The 22,108-nt window shown below is 44.9% G+C and overlaps 1 protein-coding gene across 1 annotated transcript in view; it reads left to right on the top strand.

Annotated features, from left to right (window-relative positions):
• Nucleotides 1–22,108, top strand: part of LOC120060891 (multiple epidermal growth factor-like domains protein 6) — an 86,604-nt gene that overhangs the window by 16,401 nt on the left and 48,095 nt on the right. The window contains exons 3-10 of the mRNA XM_039010307.1: nucleotides 13,719–13,844; nucleotides 18,325–18,447; nucleotides 18,569–18,691; nucleotides 18,997–19,134; nucleotides 19,289–19,411; nucleotides 19,866–19,988; nucleotides 20,247–20,420; nucleotides 20,645–20,776. Of these exons, the coding sequence (XP_038866235.1) occupies nucleotides 13,719–13,844; nucleotides 18,325–18,447; nucleotides 18,569–18,691; nucleotides 18,997–19,134; nucleotides 19,289–19,411; nucleotides 19,866–19,988; nucleotides 20,247–20,420; nucleotides 20,645–20,776 (1,062 nt within the window). The remainder of the gene's footprint in view (nucleotides 1–13,718; nucleotides 13,845–18,324; nucleotides 18,448–18,568; nucleotides 18,692–18,996; nucleotides 19,135–19,288; nucleotides 19,412–19,865; nucleotides 19,989–20,246; nucleotides 20,421–20,644; nucleotides 20,777–22,108) is intronic.

Raw genomic sequence — 22,108 nt, forward strand, 5'->3', positions numbered from 1 at the left:
TTGTGCTGTCATGTGACTGAATGCTGCAGTCTAAGCATTCACGGGTCATTACGGAGGAGTTTTGGTTACTGACTCAAAGGGAATACCCTGTTGTCTCCTTCAGAGCATTAAAACGTTTTTATTATTTAACTAGGCAAGTCAGCTAAGATCAAATTCTTATTTACAATGACGGCCTACCCCGGCCAAACCCGGACGACACTGGGCCAATTGTGCGCCGCCCTTTGGGACTCCCAATCACGGCCGGATGTGATACAGTCTGGATTCGAAACAGTGACTGTAGTGACACCTCTTGCACTGAGATGCAGTGCCTTAGACCGCTGCACCACTTGAGAGCCCATGGTACCCTTCGTCAGCTCATATCTGTGTGAAGCTGGATTCAGCAGTGCTCTCGTCTGCATTAAAACCAAATATTGATCCAGGTTGGATGTGACAGCAGTGATGAGGAGCGCACTGTTGACCACGCCCCCTGACTTTGAGAAGCGACATGCACCAAGTGACATGCACCGAGCACACCCATCTCATCAGTGGTGGTGAGATAAGAGATAATGTCAGAGTAATTTTGTTAAAGGAATTTTAATTCCTATGTTTATCAACCAATTAAATTAAAACACTCTGCCCATACATAAGAATTTGTAAGATAATTATCAGCATTAAATGGACAGAAACCAGTCTTAAAATCAATCAATCAATAGCGTTTATTCTCGAGAGTACTGATCATAATACATTTTACATCAGGTTATATAATAAAGATGATGTCATAGGTTTTAATGTCCATCCTCCTCTCGGATACAATGGCAGTACAGTTAGCGTTCTCATTACTGTCTGCCACCTGTTCAACTATCTGCAACTAACCCAAGGTCTTTCCCCTCCCTGGGTAGAGACATCATTCTAGCCTGTCTGAAGATAAACCCATTCTTTCTAACAAGGAACACATAACATTCAACATTATGATTATAATAAGATTCATTCTTACAGTATTATAGTAGTATTCTGTTTAGTTATAATTCTAAGTCAAATGTATACATATTTTAGTCATTAAACACAAAAATCCCATAACAAATTTGCAATTGACTGTATAGCTCCACATTAAAAGTATGTGATCGGGAGTTGAGAAAACAATCAGAAATACTGTTAGAATGTTTTGCAATTGCCTGCCATAGCCCCAAATAAAAAAGTAAACATTGGCTGTTAATTACAACTTTTTTTGTGGTTGGGGTCATGAGAACTTTCAGATATCAAAACGGGATCGTGGACGAAAAAAGTTGGGGAACACCTGCCCTAGACGCTGACCTTGGGTCAGTTTTGCATTTCCCCACTAATGGTTAAGGTTAGGCTTGGAGGAGGGGAAGCTGATTCTAGGTCTCTACTGTACCTAGGGGAACTTCACCCTGGAGCCATCAGTGAGAGCTAAAGGGAGGGTGGCGCTGTGGAAGGGCACCTAAGGTCAACCAAGGTCAGGGGTGAGGGGTTTGGGAGTGATAGGGGTTTGGGATGAAAGAGGTGGATCTGGTCCAATGTGCTGGCTGTATCCCATTGTTGCCCTCACCATCTGGAAACTACGCTATGGGAGAGGCTGGGACTCACATCAAAGCAGGGAAAGGGGTCTTCACCTTCTGCTTGTGTCAAAAGGGGGAATCAAAGAGTCTTTTGTGCTGGCAAAAGAGGTGCTTTCCTGCTGTTCTCCAGCAGCCCTTACAGAGCAGGTTTGTGTCTGGGCGTATATACTGTAGTAGCGCAGTGTCTGCCTCTCTCTTGTCTCTTTCTCTCACACACATGTACACAGACACGAACACACACACACTCTCTCTCTTTTTCTCTCTCTCACCTTGCACTGTATCATAGCTATGGCACACAACAACAGCATGTCAGGTTAACTCAAATCAAATCAAATTGTATTTGTCATATGCTCCGAAAATAACTGGTGTAGACTTTTCCATGAAATGCTTGCTTATGAGCCCTTCCCAACAATAAAGAGTTTAACCCATTTCAGTCAATTGACGCACCGGTGTGTCAATCTAAGTAACATAATAAAAAAATCCCCATTTAAAATCCGTCAGTTTATTAAGGTCGAAATATATTTGTTTGCTTTGGATGCGTCTCAATCCACTGCATCTGCCAATGTTGCACTTCCGCATCTGCAGTGAAAAGTGACATCCTGAAAATCTGTCTTCTCACTAAAACATCTGTAGAGTCCGAACAGTTTGACATACAAACTACGATGGAAAGGGGAGACTCTCAGGTACATGAAGGCGTTCTCTGTTTTGCTCTACGACCACCACAAGTGGCAAGGGACTCATCTGAAGTCGGTACCGTTGATGTGCTAACTTCTGTTTGTAGCTTCCGAACCGTTTGGGCTACAAACTAATGTGACCTCACTGTGGAAAAGGGAGATTCTCACGAATACGATGATCTTCTACGTTTTGCTCTATAACCCCCACAAGTGTCAAGGGACTCGTCTGAAGGTATCTAGGACCCGTGAAAAAAACAAAATTGAAGTATGAAGGTAGTTTTGTGCCTACCCAAATTATGAGTAAAAATAAATATATTCACTACCGTTCAAAGGTTTGGGGTCAATTACACATTTCCTTGTTTTTGAAAGAAAAGCAATTTTTTTGTACATTAAAATAACATCAAATTAATCAGAAATACAGTGTAGACATTGAAAATGTTGTAAATGACTATTGTAGCTGGAAACGGCTGATTTTGTAAATTGAATATCAACATAGGCGTACAGAGGCCCATTATCAGCAACAATCACTCCTGTGTTCCAATGGCATGTTGTGTTAGCTAATCCAAGTTTATCATTTTAAAAGGATAATTGAACATTAGAAAACCCTTTTGCAATTATGTTAGCACAGCCCTGAAAACTGTTGTCCTGATTAAAGAAGCAATAAAACTGGCCTTCTTTAGACTAGTTGAGTATCCGGAGCATCAGCATTTGTGGGTTCGATTTGTGGAGTGATTTGTTGAGTGGGTGGAAAACTAGTTTTAATGACTCCAACCTAAGTGTATGTAAACTTCCGACTTCAACTGTAGATATTCCATAAAAAAATCTACCATTTCCAGCTACAATAGTCATTTACAACATGAACAATGTCTACACTGTTTTTCTGATCAATTTGATGTTACTTTATTAATGGGGAAGAAAATGACATTTCTAAGTGACCCCAAATTTTGAACAGTAGTGTATATATATACAGTTGAAGTCGGGAGTTTACATACACTTAGGTTGGAGTCATTAAAACTTGTTTTTCAACCACTCCACAAATTTCTTGTTAACAAACTTCATACTTTGCTGCAAAAAGTGCAAATCAATCCCAGAACAACAGCAAAGGACCTTGTGAAGATGCTGGAGGAAACAGGTGCAAAAGTATCTATATCCACAGTAAAACAAGTCCTATATTGACATAACCTGAAAGGCCGCTCAGCAAGGAAGAAGCCCCTGCTCCAAAACCGCCATAAAAAACCATACTACGTTTTGCAACTGCACATGGTGACAAAGATCGTACTTTATGGAGAAATGTTCTCTGATCTGATGAAACAAAAATATAACTGTTTGTCCATAATGACCATCTTGTGTTTGGAGGAAAAAGGGGGAGCCTTGCAAGCCGAAGAACACCATCCCAATCACAAAGCACGGGGTGGCAGCATCATGTTGTGGTGGTGCTTTGCTGCAGGAGGGACTGGTGCACTTCACAAAATAGATGGCATCATGAGGAAGGAAAATTATGTAGATATATTGAAGCAATATCTCAAGACATCAGTCAGGAAGTTAAAGATTTGTCGCAAATGGGTCTTCCAAATGGACAATGACCCCAAGCATACAAAATGGCCCTGACCTCAATCCTATGGAATATTTGTGGGCAGAACTTAAAAAGCGTGTGCGAGCAAGGAGGCCTACAAACCTGACTCAGTTACACCAGCACTGTCAGGAGGAATGGTCCAAAATTCACCCAACTTATTGTGGGAAGCTTGTGGAGGGTACCCGAAACGTTTGACCAAAGTTAAACAATTTAAAGACAATGCTACTAAATACTAATTGAGTGTATGTAAACTTCTGACCCACTGGGAATGTGATGAAAGAAATACAAACTAAAATAAATCATTCTCTCTTCTATTATTCTGACATTTCAATTTCTTAAAATAAAGTGGTGATCCTACCTGACCTAAGACAGGGAATTCTTACTAGGATTTTTAAAAAAAGTCGGTCCCTCTGCTTGTTCGGGCGGCGTTCGGCGGTCGACGTCACCGGCTTCTAGCCACCGCCGATCCACTTTTCATTTTTCCATTTGTTTTGTCTTTGTTTTACACATCTGATTTCAATCCCATAATTACTTGTTCATTATTTAACCCTCTGTTCCCCCATGTTTTTTTGTGAGTGATTGTTTATTGTATTTTCGGTCTGTCATGGTGTGCGTGTATTTTGTTACTTTGTATATTTTACATTTTGAGTAAAAGTACGTTGATTACTCATATCTGCTGTCCTGCGCCTGACTCTCTACACCAGCTACACATAGGACCCATTACAATCTGACCTAAGACAGGGAATTTTTAATAGGATTAAACGTCAGGAATTGTGAAAAACTGAGTTTAAATGTATTTGGCTAAGGTGTATGTAAACTTCTGACTTCAACTGTATTTCCTGAGCTTTCTTGTATCTCCTAGATATCGGACAAACACTTAAAAACCATGTTTCTTATGATACGCTTTTTGACTGTCTTTTTCGCTCTTTATGAATGTGTTATTCAGTGCGTTTCTCTGGGCTATACAGTAGTAGTAAAGGCCAAATTCAATAATTTATCAAATAGTGGTTTTATTTTTTATACCTAAAGAGGTCCTACAACTCAAAATCAACTAGCTAAATGATCCGTAGTATGACCATAGTAAAACAATTCCAAATGTCCGCTTATAATTAAGAATTAAAAATAAATGGTAACACAAGTGGAATAAAATAAAATACACAAGAGTGGAGCTACAGTATATACAGGGAATACAAGGGCACATGTCAAATCATTTCAGCCTTCTGAGGGGGAAGAAGCGCTGCCGTGCCCCCTTCACGACTGTGTGGGTGTGTGTGGACCAGATTAGGTCCTTAGTGATGTGAATGCAAAGGAACTTGACGCTCTCAACCGGCTCCAAAACAGCCCCACGCTCCACAACAGCCCCTCTTTCTCCTATAGTCCACAATAAGCTCCTTGGTCTTACTGACGTTGAGGGAGAGGTCCTGGCACCACACTGCTAAGTTTCTGACCTCCTCCCTGTAGGCGGACTCATCGTTGTTGGTGATCAGGTCTACCACCTTCGTGTTATCGGCAAACTTGATGATGATGTTGGACTTGTGCGTGGCCATGCAGTCGTGGGTGAACAGGGAGTACAGGAGAGGACTAAGCACACACACCTGAGGGGCCCCTGTGCTGAGGGTCAGCGTGGCGGAGGTGTTGTTGCCTACCCTCACGACTTGGGGCCGGCCCGTCAGGAAATCCAGGATTCAGTTGCAGGGGGAGGGGTTCATTCCCAGGGTCCCTCACTTGGGGATGAGCTTGGAGGGGACTATGGTGTTGAACGCTGAGCTGTAGTCTATGAACAGCATTCTCACTTAGTTATTTCCCCTCTTGTCCAGGTGGGAGAGGGCAGTGCGAAGTGATTGTGTCATCTGTGGGTCTGTTGGGGCGGTATGCGAATTGGAGTGGGTCTAGGGTGTCTGGGATGATGGTGTTGATGTGTGTCATGACCAGCCTTTCAAAGCAGTTCATAATTACAGATGTGAGTGCTACAGGACGATAGTTGTTTATGCAGGTTACCTTGGAGCTCTTGGGAACAGGGACAAGGATGGTCAGCTTGAAACATGTTGGGATTACAGACTGAGACAAAGAGAGATTGAAAATGTCTGTGAAGACACTTGCCAGCTGGTCTGCGCATTCTTTGAGAACACCCCCTGGTATTCCGCCTTGTGGTTGTTAACCCGTTTAAATGTTTAGCACGTTTGATGTCTTGTCAGAGGTCATAGTGGACTTTCTTGTATGCGCCCATGTCCGTGTCCTGTTCCTTGTAAGCGGTAGCTCTAGCCTTTAGCCCAGTGGACATTACCTGTAATCCTTGTTTTTTATGGTTTGGATATAATCTTAGAGTCACTGTGGGGATTTTTTCTGTTTGAGCTTTAAACAGGAAGCAGGAAAATGGAGTCATGGTCAGATTTGCCTAAGGGAAGATGATGGAGGGCCTTATGCGTATGCGTTTCTGTGGTTAGAATAAAAGTGGTTGAGAGTTTTAGCACCCCTAGTGGCGCAGGAGACATGTTGCTAGAAGTGAGGTGGAATGGTTTTAAGTCACCCCGTGCTATAGTCTCCACACACCAGAAACGCTGCCTCTGGGTGAGCCTTTTCTTGTTTGTTTATAGCCCCATACAGTTTGTTGAGTGCCAGAGTGTTTGTTGTTGGCTTGGGGTGGGATGTAGACAGCTTTGATAATTACGGAGGAGAAATCTCTTGGTAGATTAAAGGGTCTGCAGCTTACCATGAGTTATTCTTTATCAGGTGAGAAAGAGCGAGAGATTTCCTTCACACTTGAAGTAGCACACCAGTTGTTTTTTCTTTAAAGAAACACTACACCTCCTTGCAACTTCTACAAAGCCTCTGTACGATCCTGCCTCTGCATGGAGAATCCACCGAGTACTACGTGCATAGCGTCCTCATCCAGCCACGTTTCAGTAAGACATACATATAACATCCAGCTTTCCAAGTCTCTCTGATGGGAGATGTTACATTCCCACAAGACAATCTCAATATATCGCTCACGGAACGGGGACTAACAAAGAAAATCACTTTGACAACCAAAACAAAACAGAAAGGGGTTCAAAAAGGGTTCTGAAAGGCACCCTTGTGGGTTCCCACTGAAAGTTGGCAAAGCCACTAGTAAGACACCCACCATGGATTCCCACTAGGTTTTCCTCCAAAAAGACAAACTAAATGAAAAACCCACAACAACTTCGGATAGGGCGTAAAAAGAAAAAGAGTCTTCTTTCAAACTTAAGAGGTTGAGCTGGAGCACTGAGCCAGCCACTCTTAAATATCACCTGGGCTAGCACAGGTGAAACACCTTCCGACTAACGAAATGGACAAGCCAGCACAGGTGTAACACATACTTACTAACAAGGTGACACCAATTGGTGTGCCCTACGTGCTAACGTTATACCTCAAAATAAAAAAAAATCTGTAACAGAGAGACTCGAACGAAGATCATCCATCTTATTCTCGAGTGACTGGAAATTTTCCAATAGAACGGAGGAGAGCACCGTTTGGTTTTGTCTTTGCCTCAATTTCACCAGGAATCCACCTTGTGTCCCGTGTCTACACCTGCTGCGTTTTGTTAGGCCATGGAACAAAGGAATAGGATCCGGTATGAACAGTGGAATAGCTCAGTCGGAGTTGAAGTCGTATTTTAAGTCCAAATTGAGGTTAGTAACTGTCGATCTGATGCCCAGAAGTGGCTGGAGGTCATATGTGATAATAGTATGAACTTTCTGTATCAAAAAAGTAAAGATAAACATGATAAAAGTCACTATATAGCAAAGTTGTGTCACGTTCCTGACCGGTTTTCTGTTATTTTGTATGTGTTTGACGGTCAGGGCGTGAGTTTGGGTGGGTAGTCTATGTTGTGTGTTTCTATGTTTGTTAAGGGTGACCTGATATGGCTCTCAATTAGAGGCAGGTGGTTTTCATTTCCTCTGATTGAGAGCCATATTAAGGTAGGTGTTTTCACACTGTTTGTTTGTGGGTGGTTGTCTCCTGTGTCAGTGTCTATGTACGTTACGCCACATGGGACTGTTTCGGTTTGTTTGTTCGTTTGTTCGGTTTATGTAGTCTGTTCCTGTTTCATGCGTTCTTCGTGTCATGTAAGTTCATATGTTCAGGTGCGTCTACGTCGTTTGTTGTTTTGTAGTTTGTTAAAGTGTTTTCGTGTTTTTTCGTCTTTACTTTAATAAATCATGTCATATTCCAACGCTGCATTTTGGTTCAATCCCTGCTCCTCATCTTCGGATGAAGAGGAGGAGGAAAGCCGTTACAGAACCACCCACCACACCAGAACCAAGCGGCGTGAATTCGAGCAGTGGCCTGCTACACAGGAATCCTGGACATGGGATGAAATATTGGAGGGAAAAGGACACTGGGCTCATATTGGGGAATATCGCCGCGCTCGTGAGGAGATGGAAGCAGCGAGAGCCCGGAAGCGGTGGTATGAGGAGGCAGCAAAGAGACGTGGCTGGAAGCCGGAGAATCAAGCTCAAAACCGCAGATATGAAGGTACGCGGCTAGCAAGGAAGCCCGAGAAGAAACCCCAAAAATTTCTTGGGGGGGGGCTAAGAGGTAGTGGGTCTAGGGCAGGTAGGAGACCTGCGCCCACTTCCCAGGCTAACCGTGGAGAGCGGGAGTACGGGCAGACACCGTGTTACGCAGTAGAGCGCACGGTGTCTCCTGTACGTGTGCATAGCCCGGTGCGGGTTATTCCACCTCCCCGCACTGGTAGGGCTAGATTGAGCATTGAGCCAAGTGCCATGAAGCCGGCTCTACATATCTGGCCACCAGTAGGTCTTCTTGGGCCGGCTTACATGGCACCAGCCTTACGCATGGTGTCCCCGGTTCGCCTACATAGCCCGGTGCGGGTTATTCCACCTCCCCGCACTGGTCAGGCGACGGGGAGCATACAACCAGGTAAGGTTGGGCAGGCTCAGTGCTCAAGGGAGCCAGTACGCCTACACGGTCCGGTATTTCCGGCGCCACCTTCCCGCCCCAGCCTAGTACCACCAGTGCCTCCAGTTCCGGCACCACGCACTAAGCCACCTGTGCGTCGCCAGAGCCCTGTACGCACTGTTCCTTCTCCCCGCACTCGCCCTGAGGTGCGTGCCCTTAGCCCGGTACCACCAGTTCCGGTACCACGCACCAGGCCTATAGTGCGCTTCGAGAGGTCAGTGTGCCCTGTCCCTGCTCCCCGCACTAGCCTGAAGGTGCGTGTCCTTAGCCCGGTGCCTCCAGTTCCGGCACCACGCACCAGGCCTACAGTGCGCCTCATCCGGCCAGAGCCATCCGTCTCCCCAGCGCCATCTGAGCCATCCGTCTCCCCAGCGCCATCTGAGCCATCCGTCTCCCCAGCGCCATCTGAGCCATCCGTCTCCCCAGCGCCATCTGAGCCATCCGTCTCCCCAGCGCCATCTGAGCCATCCGTCTCCCCAGCGCCATCTGAGCCATCCGTCTGCCCAGTGCCGTCTGAGCCATCCGTCTGTCCCGAGCCATTAGAGCCGCCCGTCTGTCCCGAGCCGTCAGAGCCGTTAGTCAGTCAGGAGCCGCTAGAGCCATTTGTCAGTCAGGATCTGCCAGAGCCGCCAACCAGACAGGATCTGCCAGAGCCGCCAACCAGACAGGATCTGCCAGAGCCGCCAACCAGACAGGATCTGCCAGAGCCGCCAACCAGACAGGATCTGCCAGAGCCGCCAACCAGACAGGATCTGCCAGAGCCGTCAGCCAGCCATGAGCGTCCAGAGCCGTCAGCCAGCCATGAGCGTCCAGAGCCGTCAGCCAGCCATGAGCGTCCAGAGCCGTCAGCCAGCCATGAGCGTCCAGAGCCGTCAGCCAGCCATGAGCGTCCAGAGCCGTCAGCCAGCCATGAGCGTCCAGAGCCGTCAGCCAGCCATGAGCGTCCAGAGCCGTCAGCCAGCCATGAGCGTCCAGAGTCGTCGGCCAGCCATGAGCAGCTCCTCAGGCCGGAGCTGTTATTTATCCAGAACTGCCCCTCAGTCCAGAGCTGTCTCTCTGTCCGGAGCTGCCCTTCAGTCCGGAGTTGCCCCTCTATCCTGAGCTACCTCTCTATCCTGAGCTACCTCTCTATCCTGAGCTATCCCTCTGTCCTGAGCTACCTCTCTGTCCTGAGCTACCTTGTCCCGGAGCTGTCCTTTATCTTGGTGTTGCCCCTTAAATTAGGTGGGTGGAGTAAGAGGGTGGTCATTCTGAGGGGGAGACGTAAGCTGGGATTGACTATGGTGGGGTGGGGACCTCGCCCTGAGCCTGAGCCACCACAGTGGTCAGACGCCCACCCAGACCCTCCCCTAGACTTTTGGTGGTGCGTTCGGAGTACGCACCTTGAGGGGGGGGTTATGTCACGTTCCTGACCGGTTTTCTGTTATTTTGTATGTGTTTGACGGTCAGGGCGTGAGTTTGGGTGGGTAGTCTATGTTGTGTGTTTCTATGTTTGTTAAGGGTGACCTGATATGGCTCTCAATTAGAGGCAGGTGGTTTTCATTTCCTCTGATTGAGAGCCATATTAAGGTAGGTGTTTTCACACTGTTTGTTTGTGGGTGGTTGTCTCCTGTGTCAGTGTCTATGTACGTTACGCCACATGGGACTGTTTCGGTTTGTTTGTTCGTTTGTTCGGTTTATGTAGTCTGTTCCTGTTTCATGCGTTCTTCGTGTCATGTAAGTTCATATGTTCAGGTGCGTCTACGTTGTTTGTTGTTTTGTAGTTTGTTAAAGTGTTTTCGTGTTTTTTCGTCTTTACTTTAATAAATCATGTCATATTCCAACGCTGCATTTTGGTTCAATCCCTGCTCCTCCTCTTCGGATGAAGAGGAGGAGGAAAGCCGTTACAAGTTGTTACCGTTCTCTTGTCTCTCTGATTGATTTAGGACCGTTGCCTCGCAGCGGGCCATGGGAAGCCACCGAGGCCTGTCGAAACATTGTTGGCTTTGACCAGGGCCAGTTTGAAGGAAAAAAGCCTGATTTGTGTTTTTTTTATGAGTAATTACCACAGAGATGGGAACCCATTCATATTATTAACGTTTTTATAGAAATGGGCCCCAAATTACAGTACCTCAGTTTGTGATTATAATTATTAATTCATTGATTCATCCTTTTCCTGGAGAGCTACGACTGTGCAAGCTTTTGTTCCAGCCCTGCACTAACACAACCGATTCAGCTAAAGGTCCTGGCAAACAATTAATTAGTCAAATCAGGTGTGTTAGAGCTGGGCTGGGACAAAAATGTGCACCCCCGTAGCGCTCGAGTGTTGGCCACCCCCAAAGCCGTCATGTCAGTTGATCTACAAATACTTTTAACCCCATTTACTGTTCCTATTCACCACTGAGAGGTAGAACATGTGCTCCGACACACGCACTAATCTTAGATTCCCTCTTGGCGTCTGCACAGCAACTGCGTGCAGTCCAGAAGCGCATATTCAATTCAGTTATTTATTTAGATTTTAATCAGGCTACTTTGATGTCACGGTACGCTCTGATGGCATGATGTGTCATACAAACCATCTCATTCTTCTCATGCTGTTGTTTTTTTGCCAGGCCTTGTTTTCCTCCTTTAAATTAAAGGCAGCTTACCAACTCAAGGATGTTCCAAACAGTAGAGCAAAATAAGACACCATACATAAACTCTGTGACATATGTTTTAATGAGAAACATATGACTGACTGACCACACCCTTGGTGTGTTCCTACGTCACAAAAGTGTTTTTATCAAAGACTCAGATTGAGCTAGTGTTATTTTAAATTAATTTCTCTATTTCCCTGAAAAAAAGTATAGACCCTGTGCTGGAAATGTTTAATGATTGTGATTTTCTAATAACACATTTCTGTGTTCTATTCATGTGCTTTTCTAATAACAGTTTTCTGTGTTCATACAAGTGACCATATTGAACGAATCCTCACTTATCAGTATCTACAATTTGGCAGTACGCCCAGACCTTATTTGAGAACGAAAGATATCCTAGTTTCAAGGTCTCAGCTTAGAGAGAAGAAGCCTCGTGAGGTATTGATCGGTCACATGAATGAAGCAAACATTAATTATTTATGAATGATGAACAAGCTAAATCATGCAAATAGGACTTGTCTGCATTATATAAGGGAATTAACGGGACTGCCCCGTTAGAGCTCCTAACAGATGTTCACTATGGTGCATCAAGTTTGTTGGAACCTCTCCAGCAGGCTGATAATAAATAATGATTCATTTAAGATCGATTTCGAATGTCCCTGTGTAAGAACTTGCACGACAACCCACGTATATGTGTCTGGCCTTTTGGATTATTTATGAGCCCTAAGTAGTCTCAACTGTTCCCTAGCACAGAGCTTCCCAAAAAAACTCTTTACACTGGAGTTGTCTCCAGATGGCTATGCATATTCATGGCATGAGGCTAGTAGCATAGCTGCTCTCTCCATTGAATACAGGCGGTTGGCGTCAACAACCCTCATCGAATATTTAAAAAAGGATTACAATAATGAGATGTGTAGACAGCCCGCCGTGCCACTTTGTGGACAACAACTCCCATGTGTTATGGTGGAGAGACATGTATCTTGTCAGTATATCCATAATCTTTGCTCTTTCTTCCCCATGTCATTCTTTCACTCACATCTCATCTGGGTTCAGGCTTAGCACAGCCAAAGGAGCCAACTCATCCATCATTGGGAAATTGAACATTGCTATTTGAGAACTAGTATGAAATGTGGACCAAAATTAGACCTACTTGGCTCATATATTGGTCATGTGACGTTTTAGGTGATTTACTATCGATGGAGAGCATACAGGCAATTTACTTGCCAAAGCAACCCTGTCAAGTGAGTCATTATGGCTTCCCGGGGCACGTTGTCAGTCAGGGGAAGACCTGATACTTTCCACTGAAGATCTCACAGCTTTCCTGAATAAACAAATGCCAAACACAACCCCCTGCCCCTATACCACTCTAGGCACTAGATCTGACAGGATAAGATAGGTGTGGGAAATATTGCAAGTTCCACCTAATGGGCAAGGTTGAGCAACTATCATATTGCTTATACCTATCCAGTCCTTTCAGATATGCATAACGTTCCTAGGCTCTAGAGCAGGGGTATTCAACTCTTACCCTACGAGGTCTGGAGCCTGCTGCTTTGATGTTCTACCTCATCATTCATTGCACGCACCTGGTGTGCCAAGTCTAAATCTGTTTCTGATTAGAAGGGAACAATGAAACCAAGCAGTGGAACTGGCTCCGAAGGTCCAGAGTTGAGTTTGAGGGATCTAGGGGTGAGCAGCAAGGGTTGCTTCTAGTCAAGGTCCACTGCAATGAGCCACGTATTGTAAGTACCCCCTGCTGTCCGCAGGCTTATCGGCCCGAATCAGATGTCTCGCTAATGGAGCAGCAAAAAAAAGCGCTGTTATTATTGGGCCTCTGTTCTGAGATGGCAATTGAAGAGAAAACAGAGTGGAGCAGAGAGGGGTCAGCGTCTTCATCAATTTCCAAGATCGGAGTGTAGATAGGGTTCATGTTTGTTTTTGTTTTGAAACTGGAACCTCTTTTTTCTGAGATCCTCCAAATGAAAATGCAGGAGCTTCATCATCTTTGAGATGCAGTTCACCTTGGGTTATGCGTTAGCATTAATCAAATGTTTGAAACGATCTGGTGGTGTCTTGCACTTTGTGAGAACATGTAGACAAACACTTGCTTGTGCTGTCAGAGCGAGCAGACCTACTGTACATGTCATTTCCGCAAGTTTATCCGGCTCGCATGAACAACTATTTGCCTGTGTCATTGTAGATCATCTGACTAAAAAACAATGGTGGTCAAAAATGTAACTTTGAGAGTTTCTAAACAGGTACTCTTTCTTCACATGATGATCAATCAATTACATTTGTGTACTGTACATCGCCTTTAATTGTTGATCTATCATGTCTCACTCTGTGTGTTTCTCCCCAGCCGTCCACTCCTGTGCTGTCAGAAATGGAGGCTGTGAGCAGGACTGTGTGCAGCTGTCCCCGGCTCACTACCAGTGTCGCTGCAGACCCAACTATCACCTTGCAGAGGACAGCAAACACTGCAAGTGTAAGTGTAGTCGGTCATTTAAAAAAAAAAAAACCTGTGTGTGCTTGTGTGCAAACTTCTCAAAGCATCTGAGTTGTTTGGATTAAAAATCTGCGGTGTTGACCAATAGTATTACTGTCAAGTTAACCTCCAATCAGATATCAGACTTACATGGGGGTTGGAGAGATAATACAGAGAATGCTGAATTCCTAAAATGACACAAAGGAAATGATTGCATCCAGTTGATAAGAAGAGTCACTTGGGGGGCTGCCCTACAACAACGCTGGTGATGCTAGCTGATGCGAACTGATGCTGAGCCATGCAGCACAAACCTATTTTTCTTTGTTTTCCATGACAGGGAATAACAAAATGCTTACTATGCTGTGTTGGCTGTATTGGCTATGCTTCGACAGTTCATTTTCTGCCTGTCTGATCTGTCGTGGGGCCAAAGAAATCTAATGTCATTCTATGACTATAAATCCAGCCTGGTGTTTAACTTACCAGCGCCACTATGTTTTCTCCAACAAAGCCCATGAAAACCATGAACCAATACCGCAGCCTAATAAAAGTAGCACATTAAACAAACTCAATTGCACTTGTGGCCATTGTTGTTTCCCATGCCCATTTGGTATGACCCCCTAAAGGAGTATGGCAGCCTTGGCCTGTGGTGAATTTGAAATGCAATAAAACACAATTATGTCTTCTTAAAGGCTGCAGACTGCACCGATTCTGTCCATCGTAACTTGCTAACTTGTGTTAATGACCACTTGCCCAAGCTCTAGCGCCCAGATTTCCTCCTGCTACAGATACAGTAGATGGAGTATACAACTTATAGTCCAGGCAATATGTGCCAAATCTTTGGAGATATGTTCACTTTTTCATAAAAGCTTGAAACTTGGTACACTTGTACAGTTTGGGGCCCTGAATATGTTCAGATGGAGGCATGGAGGCATCGCAAAAACACCTCCCGGCGGATGTGGTGGACATATTCCATTCCGCCATAAACAAACAATGTATTCTGCGTCATATCCTATGAACCAAACATGTTAACACAGAAAATGTGATGTCTACCTCTCTATGTTGATGGTCAAGGATTACAATAATGCCATGCACAACATAAAAAATGCCCCCTGGCATCCATGGTGGCCATTTTGCTATTCTGCTACAAGCAGACAATGTATTTGCCCTGTCATATCCGCTGAACCATACACAGTAACACAGAAGAGGTGATGTCTGCACCAATGTTTTGATGGTCAAGGATTACAATTGTTAGTAATAGTTACGACTATTATAAAATGGTGGACTGCCACTGGGCGAAAAAGCATCCATATCAGGGGATATCTTTACACGTTTTTAATATTCTAAAGAATACAGACCATTTCCAATGCAAATTTGGAGTTTTGTGGATATATACTATATCCTGACAAATTCTAAATCCAGATGTGTCTTTTAGACATACAGTTTATTAGGTACACCACCCCGTTCATGAAAATGGTTCGCTCCTACAGACAGTCAAATCAAATCAAATGTATTTATATAGCCCTTCGTACATCAGCTGATATCTCAAAGTGCTGTACAGAAACCCAGCCTAAAACCCCAAACAGCAAGCAATGCAGGTGTAGGAGCACGGTGGCTAGGAGAAACTCCCTAGAAAGGCCAAAACCTAGGAAGAAACCTAGAGAGGAACCAGGCTATGAGGGGTGGCCAGTCCTCTTCTGGCTGTGAGTCACATGGTCATGGCTTGCTATATAAAGCAAGCAGACGGGCGTGGAGGCATTCAGTTACTGTTAGATTGAACGTTAGCATGGGCAAAATGAGTGACCTAAGCGACTTTGAGCGTGTTATGATCATCGGTGCCAGGAGCGCTGGTTCCAGTATCTCAGAAACGGCCGGCCTCCTGGCCTTTTCACGCGCGACAGTGTCTAGGGTTTACCTAGAATGGTGCGACAAACAAAAAACATCCAGTCGGTGGCAGTCCTGTGGGTGAAAACAGCTTGTTGATGAGAGGTCGAAGGAGAATGGCAAGAATCAGGCGGGCCACAAACAGGCAAATAACAGCACAGTACAACAGTGGTGTGCAGAATGACATCTCGGAACGCACAACTCGTCGATCTTTGTCATGGATGGGCTATTGCAGCAGACGACCACACCGGGTTCCACTCATATCAGCTAAAAACATGAAGAAGCGGCTCTAGTGGGCAAGCGATCACCAACACTGGACAACCGAGGAGTGGAAAAACATTGCCTGGTCTGACAAATCCCGGTTCCTGTTGGCGTAAGGATTTGGCATAAGTAGCGTGAGTCCATGGCCCCATCCAGTGGTGTAATGGTGTGGGGAATGTTTTCCTGGTACACGTTGGGTCCCTTGATACTGTTTCCATGCCCTGAAGAATTCAGGCTGTTCTGGAGGCAAAGGGAGGTACGACCCTGTACTAGATGGGTGTACCTAATAAACTGTGGGGGACCAGACATCCATCCTTGTCCCGTGCAGAATCGTTCTTGCTCGTACTTTAGCATGGTGTCGATGACGATACATTTTCAGTAAAGCAGAATAAAAAATTATTGATTCCACATTGCCCCCAAACTAAGCTTAACCTAAAGTATAATGTTTCTCAAAAAATAGTTGAATCAAATTTTCAAATCAACAACAGAAATATTATTATATGGTGTACATTGACATTGAGCAGGTAGCCTAGTGGTTAGAGCATTGGGTCAGTAACCAAAAGGTTGCTGGATCAAATCCCCGAGCCGACAAGGTAAAAATCTGTCATTCTGCCCCTGAGCAAGGCAGTTAACCCACTGTTCCCCGGATGCTGACGGAGTGGATGTTGATTACCTCCCACACCTCTCTGATTCAGAGGGTTAAATGCAGAAGACACATTTCAGTTGAAGGCATTCAGTTGTACAACTGACTAGGTATCTCCCTTCCCCATTGTCAGAAACTGAGATTTCATTGGATTTTTTCCCATTGTTTACCATAGCAGTTCACCATTATATAATAATCTGAACTGTTTGATGTTTTACAGGGTATCATTTTAATCCTTGACCATCAACACATAGGTGTAAACATCACCTTCTGTGATATCATGATATCATTCAGTAGATATGACAGAAAATACATTATCCGGCAATGGCGGAATAGCAAAATGACCGCCACTGCCACTAGGTTGCGATTTGATGTTGTGCATAGTACCATTGTAATCCTTGACCATCAAAACATAGGGGTAAACATCACCTTCTCTGTAATAACATGCTTGATTCAGGAGATAGGAGAAATAAATACCTTATTTGGTTATGGCGGGAATGGAAAATGTCAGGCGTTTTTCCGATGCCTCCATATCTAAATGTGCAGGGCCTCAAACTGTACAAGTTTACCAAGTTTCGTGCTTTTATGAAAAAGTAAACAGAATTTTCACAAATCCCCTGCGTGAGTTTAGCTGAACTACACAGCTGTGCTGGAGTGGTTGGCTTCAGATATCGTGGCTGGCAGTCCTCAGTCCTTACCCAAAGGCCATTGGCAGCCTGGATCCTTACTTCTGAATTATACTTCAGATGGTTCTTATTGTGGTCGACACGTAGATCTCAGATACATCATGTCGTATTTTATATATCAAGACATATGTACTATTGTTGGAATTTTACATTTAAACATCAAAAGACAAAAAAGCCCTCAGAGAAATGTCAATGATGTTTACAATCCAATTGGATTGAAGTGATATTTAAATGGTTTTGATAAAATAGAGGGGAAAATACAATTATAGTAATTTATGAGGTTACAAAGCAGAGCTTGCAGCTGTTGGGAAGTGTGTTGGGAAGTGTAAATTACTGTTCACTTTGGCGAGCTTTGAAATTCCTCTAGTCTTGTATCCGACTGCGAGGTCTGAGACAGACCAGCCGGCCGGCTTGGCGAGACTTGTCATTGGCTTGGCGACCTCTGACCATTGGTCTGACTGGCCAATACACATTAACTGAGTCTTACCAGAGGCTCACTGTTGCCTTGGTTACCAAAGCACCATCCAAGAGCGCAATGCATGAAATAGTTATACCTAGGGTGGATTTCAAACAAACCGGCATTGTGGAAAAGTTACATTGTTACTGTTGTGTCAATTATATCTTTGGGCAGATGTGGAAATCTTGTACCTTTACTGACTTTCTGTTCCTTTACAATGAATTCTCTGTTTCCTGCTTAGCTAGATGTGCACTGTCTTCCATACATCGACAACAAGTAGCTACGAAGAAAAAAAACGAAAAAGCACTTGATTCCTAATACATGTAGCCACTTGGAAATTCACCTCTCAGGGGTCCAGACATGGAAGTAATTATGGCCATATCTGAAGGGAGAAAGACTCCCATTTAACCCCATTACCCTCTTCCTCCCACAAATCCACAAGGGAGAGTGCCGGCAAGAGCATGGAGAATGTGTTTGTGTGTGTGTTTCTGTCAGTCTGTGTGTGTATGTGTACGTACATTATTGTACTCATTCTGTGTTACTGTGTTCCAGTGAGAAACCCCTGTGCAGACGGAAATGGAGGCTGTGTGCACACCTGTAGAAATGAAGGAGGAAGATCTCAGTGTGACTGTCGTCCTGGATATACACTGGCACAGGATGGCAAAAACTGTGAAGGTAAACTTCCAAATTGACTATGCTTCCAGGGATTATTCTATTAGTGGTAATGGTGATTACAATGATTGAGGTGTGTGTGTGTGTGTGTGTGTGTGTGTGTGTGTGTGTGTGTGTGTCTCAGACATCGATGAGTGTGAGACAGGCCAAACTGCCTGTGCCCACGGTTGCCATAACACCCAGAGTTCCTTTACCTGTGTCTGTAACCCAGCATACAAGTTGGGTGCCGACGGCAGGAAATGCTATCGTAAGTCAACTTTCATTCACTCTCAGTCAACTCCCATTTACTCATTGAGACATTACCAATTATCAGTGATGTCAAAATAGCATTACACATTTACACTTTTATTATAGAATTTTTACTGGCATGAATCATCATCCATATTCTCCTTTAGGCATGTTGGAGTTTAGAGTAAAATACAACAAAGGCTATTACAGATGTTTTGGTCAGACTAAAACATTAGCGCCACAAGAAAAAGGGATTATTTGCAAGAAAATATTGTGTGTATGTTTGTTTTGGAACAACAGGTTTCCACATTTGTCTCCCCTTAGGTATCGAGATGGAGATTGTGAGCGGTTGTGAGACTGCCAATGGAGGCTGTTCCCAAAAGTGCCAACACTCCGCCCTCGGACCTGTCTGCAGCTGTAACCATGGTTTCCATCTGGACGATGACCTCAGGACATGTGTGGGTGAGCAAAGAGCAGTTTGGAGAATAATATAATCAGTTTTGATCGATATGGAGTGATTTTAGTGCCGTGAATTCAAAACGATTGAATTGACAAATTATTGGCACTAAAGTCCCTTCGTAGACAGACTTGTCATCAATGGTCGTGTGTGTTTTAGACTTGGATGAGTGCGAGACGGGAAGCTCGTGCTGCGAGCAGGACTGTACGAACTATCCCGGGGGTTACGAATGCTACTGCGGGGCTGGCTACCGTCTCAACTCGGATGGGTGTGGCTGTGATGGTATGGTCCATTTAGCAGGATAACCTCCTTGATCAAATGCTATCAACATTTTTCTTAAATGAACTATCTACACAATGGGTCGACTTCCTGTTTACAGACATAAACAACAGAATAAAAGTCAGTTTGCTCTCCCTGATGTAGGCATGCCTTTAAAAAATATATATATATATATTTCACCTTTATTTAACCAGGTAGGCAAGGCATGCCTCAAGGGACTGGGTAAATTGGAAGACAATAATTGTAGTCTTGGCAGATTTAAGTTCTGTTGTTGATGTCTGTAAGCACGAAGACACCCTTTGCTCACAATGATGTAATCTCGCTGAACCTAAACAGCTTTTTAATGGGGTTTTCCTTATTGGTGTGTTTGCTGCAGCTTGAACTCTACAGTCGCGGCAAGCACATAGGTTTTCTTCAGGAAATGTACCTTTTCTAGTTTTGGTTGTTGACGTTGCAGATGTGGATGAGTGTCTGGTAGACAACGGAGGCTGTGACCATACCTGCCAGAACACAGCCGGCTCCTTCCAGTGCTACTGTCGCCTCGGACACCGGCTAAACGAGAACCGTCTCTCCTGTATTCGTAAGTGGATTGAAAATGAATCCTGTCTGGGCGGTAGTCAGGTCGAAATAATACTTAGGGCCAGAAGTTTATCCTGACTTGACCATAACCTGGCGGAGAAAAGCTCTGGGCCTTAGTGGTAGGCTATGACAGGCAGTAGACGTTATAGGCTGTAACTAGGGCTCAGAGTTGATTTAAGTGGCATGCTAAAGTGGATACTAGAATGGAGACTAAGTGTGCAGAGACAGAGACAATGACGGTTCTACTTTCTCCCTCCAGCCCTGGAGCGGGCAGTAGAGCTGTTGGAGTGGAGCGGCCGCATCGCGGTGAAGCTCCCTCCACCCCAGATCACCCTGCTGAATGACAACTTCCAGCCGCTGGAGCGCTATGACGACTATGAGGAGGACGGCCTGGGAGAGCTCCGGGCCCCGAGCACCCTCACCAAGACCTTTGGTATACATACACCTGTAGCAACACCCACATAAGGCACATATAAGACTGTTGTAATACCCAGATAAGGGAGTCGTAACACAGATGTAAGCAGCTTATAAGAAAGATGATAAACAGCTTGTTTGCACATGTTTTTTTAGATAGCAAACAATGTCAAAATTGGCTTCACTCCTTTACTATATATGTATATTGTACCTCATCTTCCTCTTCCTGCTCCTCCTCACCAGTGTGTCTAAATGAAACGTTTGGCCATGACTGCAGCCTGACGTGTGACGACTGTTCCAACGGTGGTGTGTGTGACCTGGAGGAGGGACGTTGTGACTGTCCTGATGGGTGGCGAGGCCTTGTCTGCAACCAGAGTGAGTCTCTTCTGCACCTGATGCCCTGCAGAGAGAACAAAATATACACTACATGTACAAAAGTATGTGGACTGACCTTCAAATTTGGGAATTCGGCTATTTCAGCCACACCCGATGCTGACAGGTGTATAAAATCAAGCACACAGCCATGCAATCTCCATAGAAAAACATTGGTAGTAGAATGGCCTTACTGAAGAGCTCCGTGACTTTCAACGTGGCACCGACATAGGATGCCACCTTTCCAACTAGTCAGTTTGTAAAATTTCTGCCCTGCTAGAGCTGCCCCGGTCAACTGTAAGTGCTGTTATTATGAAGTGGAAACGTCTAGGAGCAACAATGGCTCAGCCGCGAAGTGGGTAGGCCACACCAGCTCACAGAACGGGACCGCCAAGTGCAAAAGTGCGTAGCACATAAAAATCATCTGTCCTCTGTTGTAACGCTCACTACCGAGTTCCAAACTGCCTCTGGAAGCAACGTCAGCACAAGAACTGCTCGTCGGGAGCTTCATGAAATGGGTTTCCATGGCCGAGCAGCCGCACACAAGCCTAAGATCACCATGCACAATCAAATCAAATCAAATTTATTTATATAGCCCTTCGTACATCAGCTGATATCTCAAAGTGCTGTACCGAAATTCCAAGCTTTGGCTAGAGTGGTGTAAAGCTCGCCGCCATTGGATTCTGTAGCAGTGGAAATGCGTTCTCTGGAGTGATAAATCACGCTTCACCATCTGGCGTAGGTCGACGGACGAATCAGGGTTTGGTGGATACCAGGATAACACTACCTGTCCGAATATATAGTGCCAACTGTGAAGTTTGGTGGAGTAAGAATAATGGTCTGGGGCTGTTTTTCATGGTTCGGACTAGGCCCCTTAGGAAATGATATTCTAGACAATTCTGTGCTTCCAACTTTGTGGCAACAGTTTGGTGAAGGCCGCGTCCTGTTTCAGCATGACAATGCCCCCATGCACAAAGTGAGATCCATATAGAAATGGTTTGTCGAAATCGGTGTGGAAGAACTTGAATGGCCTGCACAGAGCCCTGACCTCAACCCCATCGAACACCTTTGGGATGAATTGGAACGCTGACTAAGAGCCAGGCCTAATCGCCCAACATCAGTGCCCGACCTCACTAATGCTCTTGTGGCTGAATGGAAGCACGTCCCCGCAGCAATGTTCCAATATCTAATGGAAAGCCTTCTCAGAAGAGTGAAGGCTGTTATAGCCGCAAAGGGGGGACCAACTCCTTATTAATGCCCATGATTTTGTAATGAGATGTCCGACAAGCAGGTGTCCACATACTTTTGGTCATGTAGTGTATCAAAACTTTAAAA

Source organism: Salvelinus namaycush, chromosome 16 (assembly GCF_016432855.1).
Source record: "Salvelinus namaycush isolate Seneca chromosome 16, SaNama_1.0, whole genome shotgun sequence".
NCBI classification, from domain to species: Eukaryota; Metazoa; Chordata; class Actinopteri; order Salmoniformes; family Salmonidae; genus Salvelinus; species Salvelinus namaycush.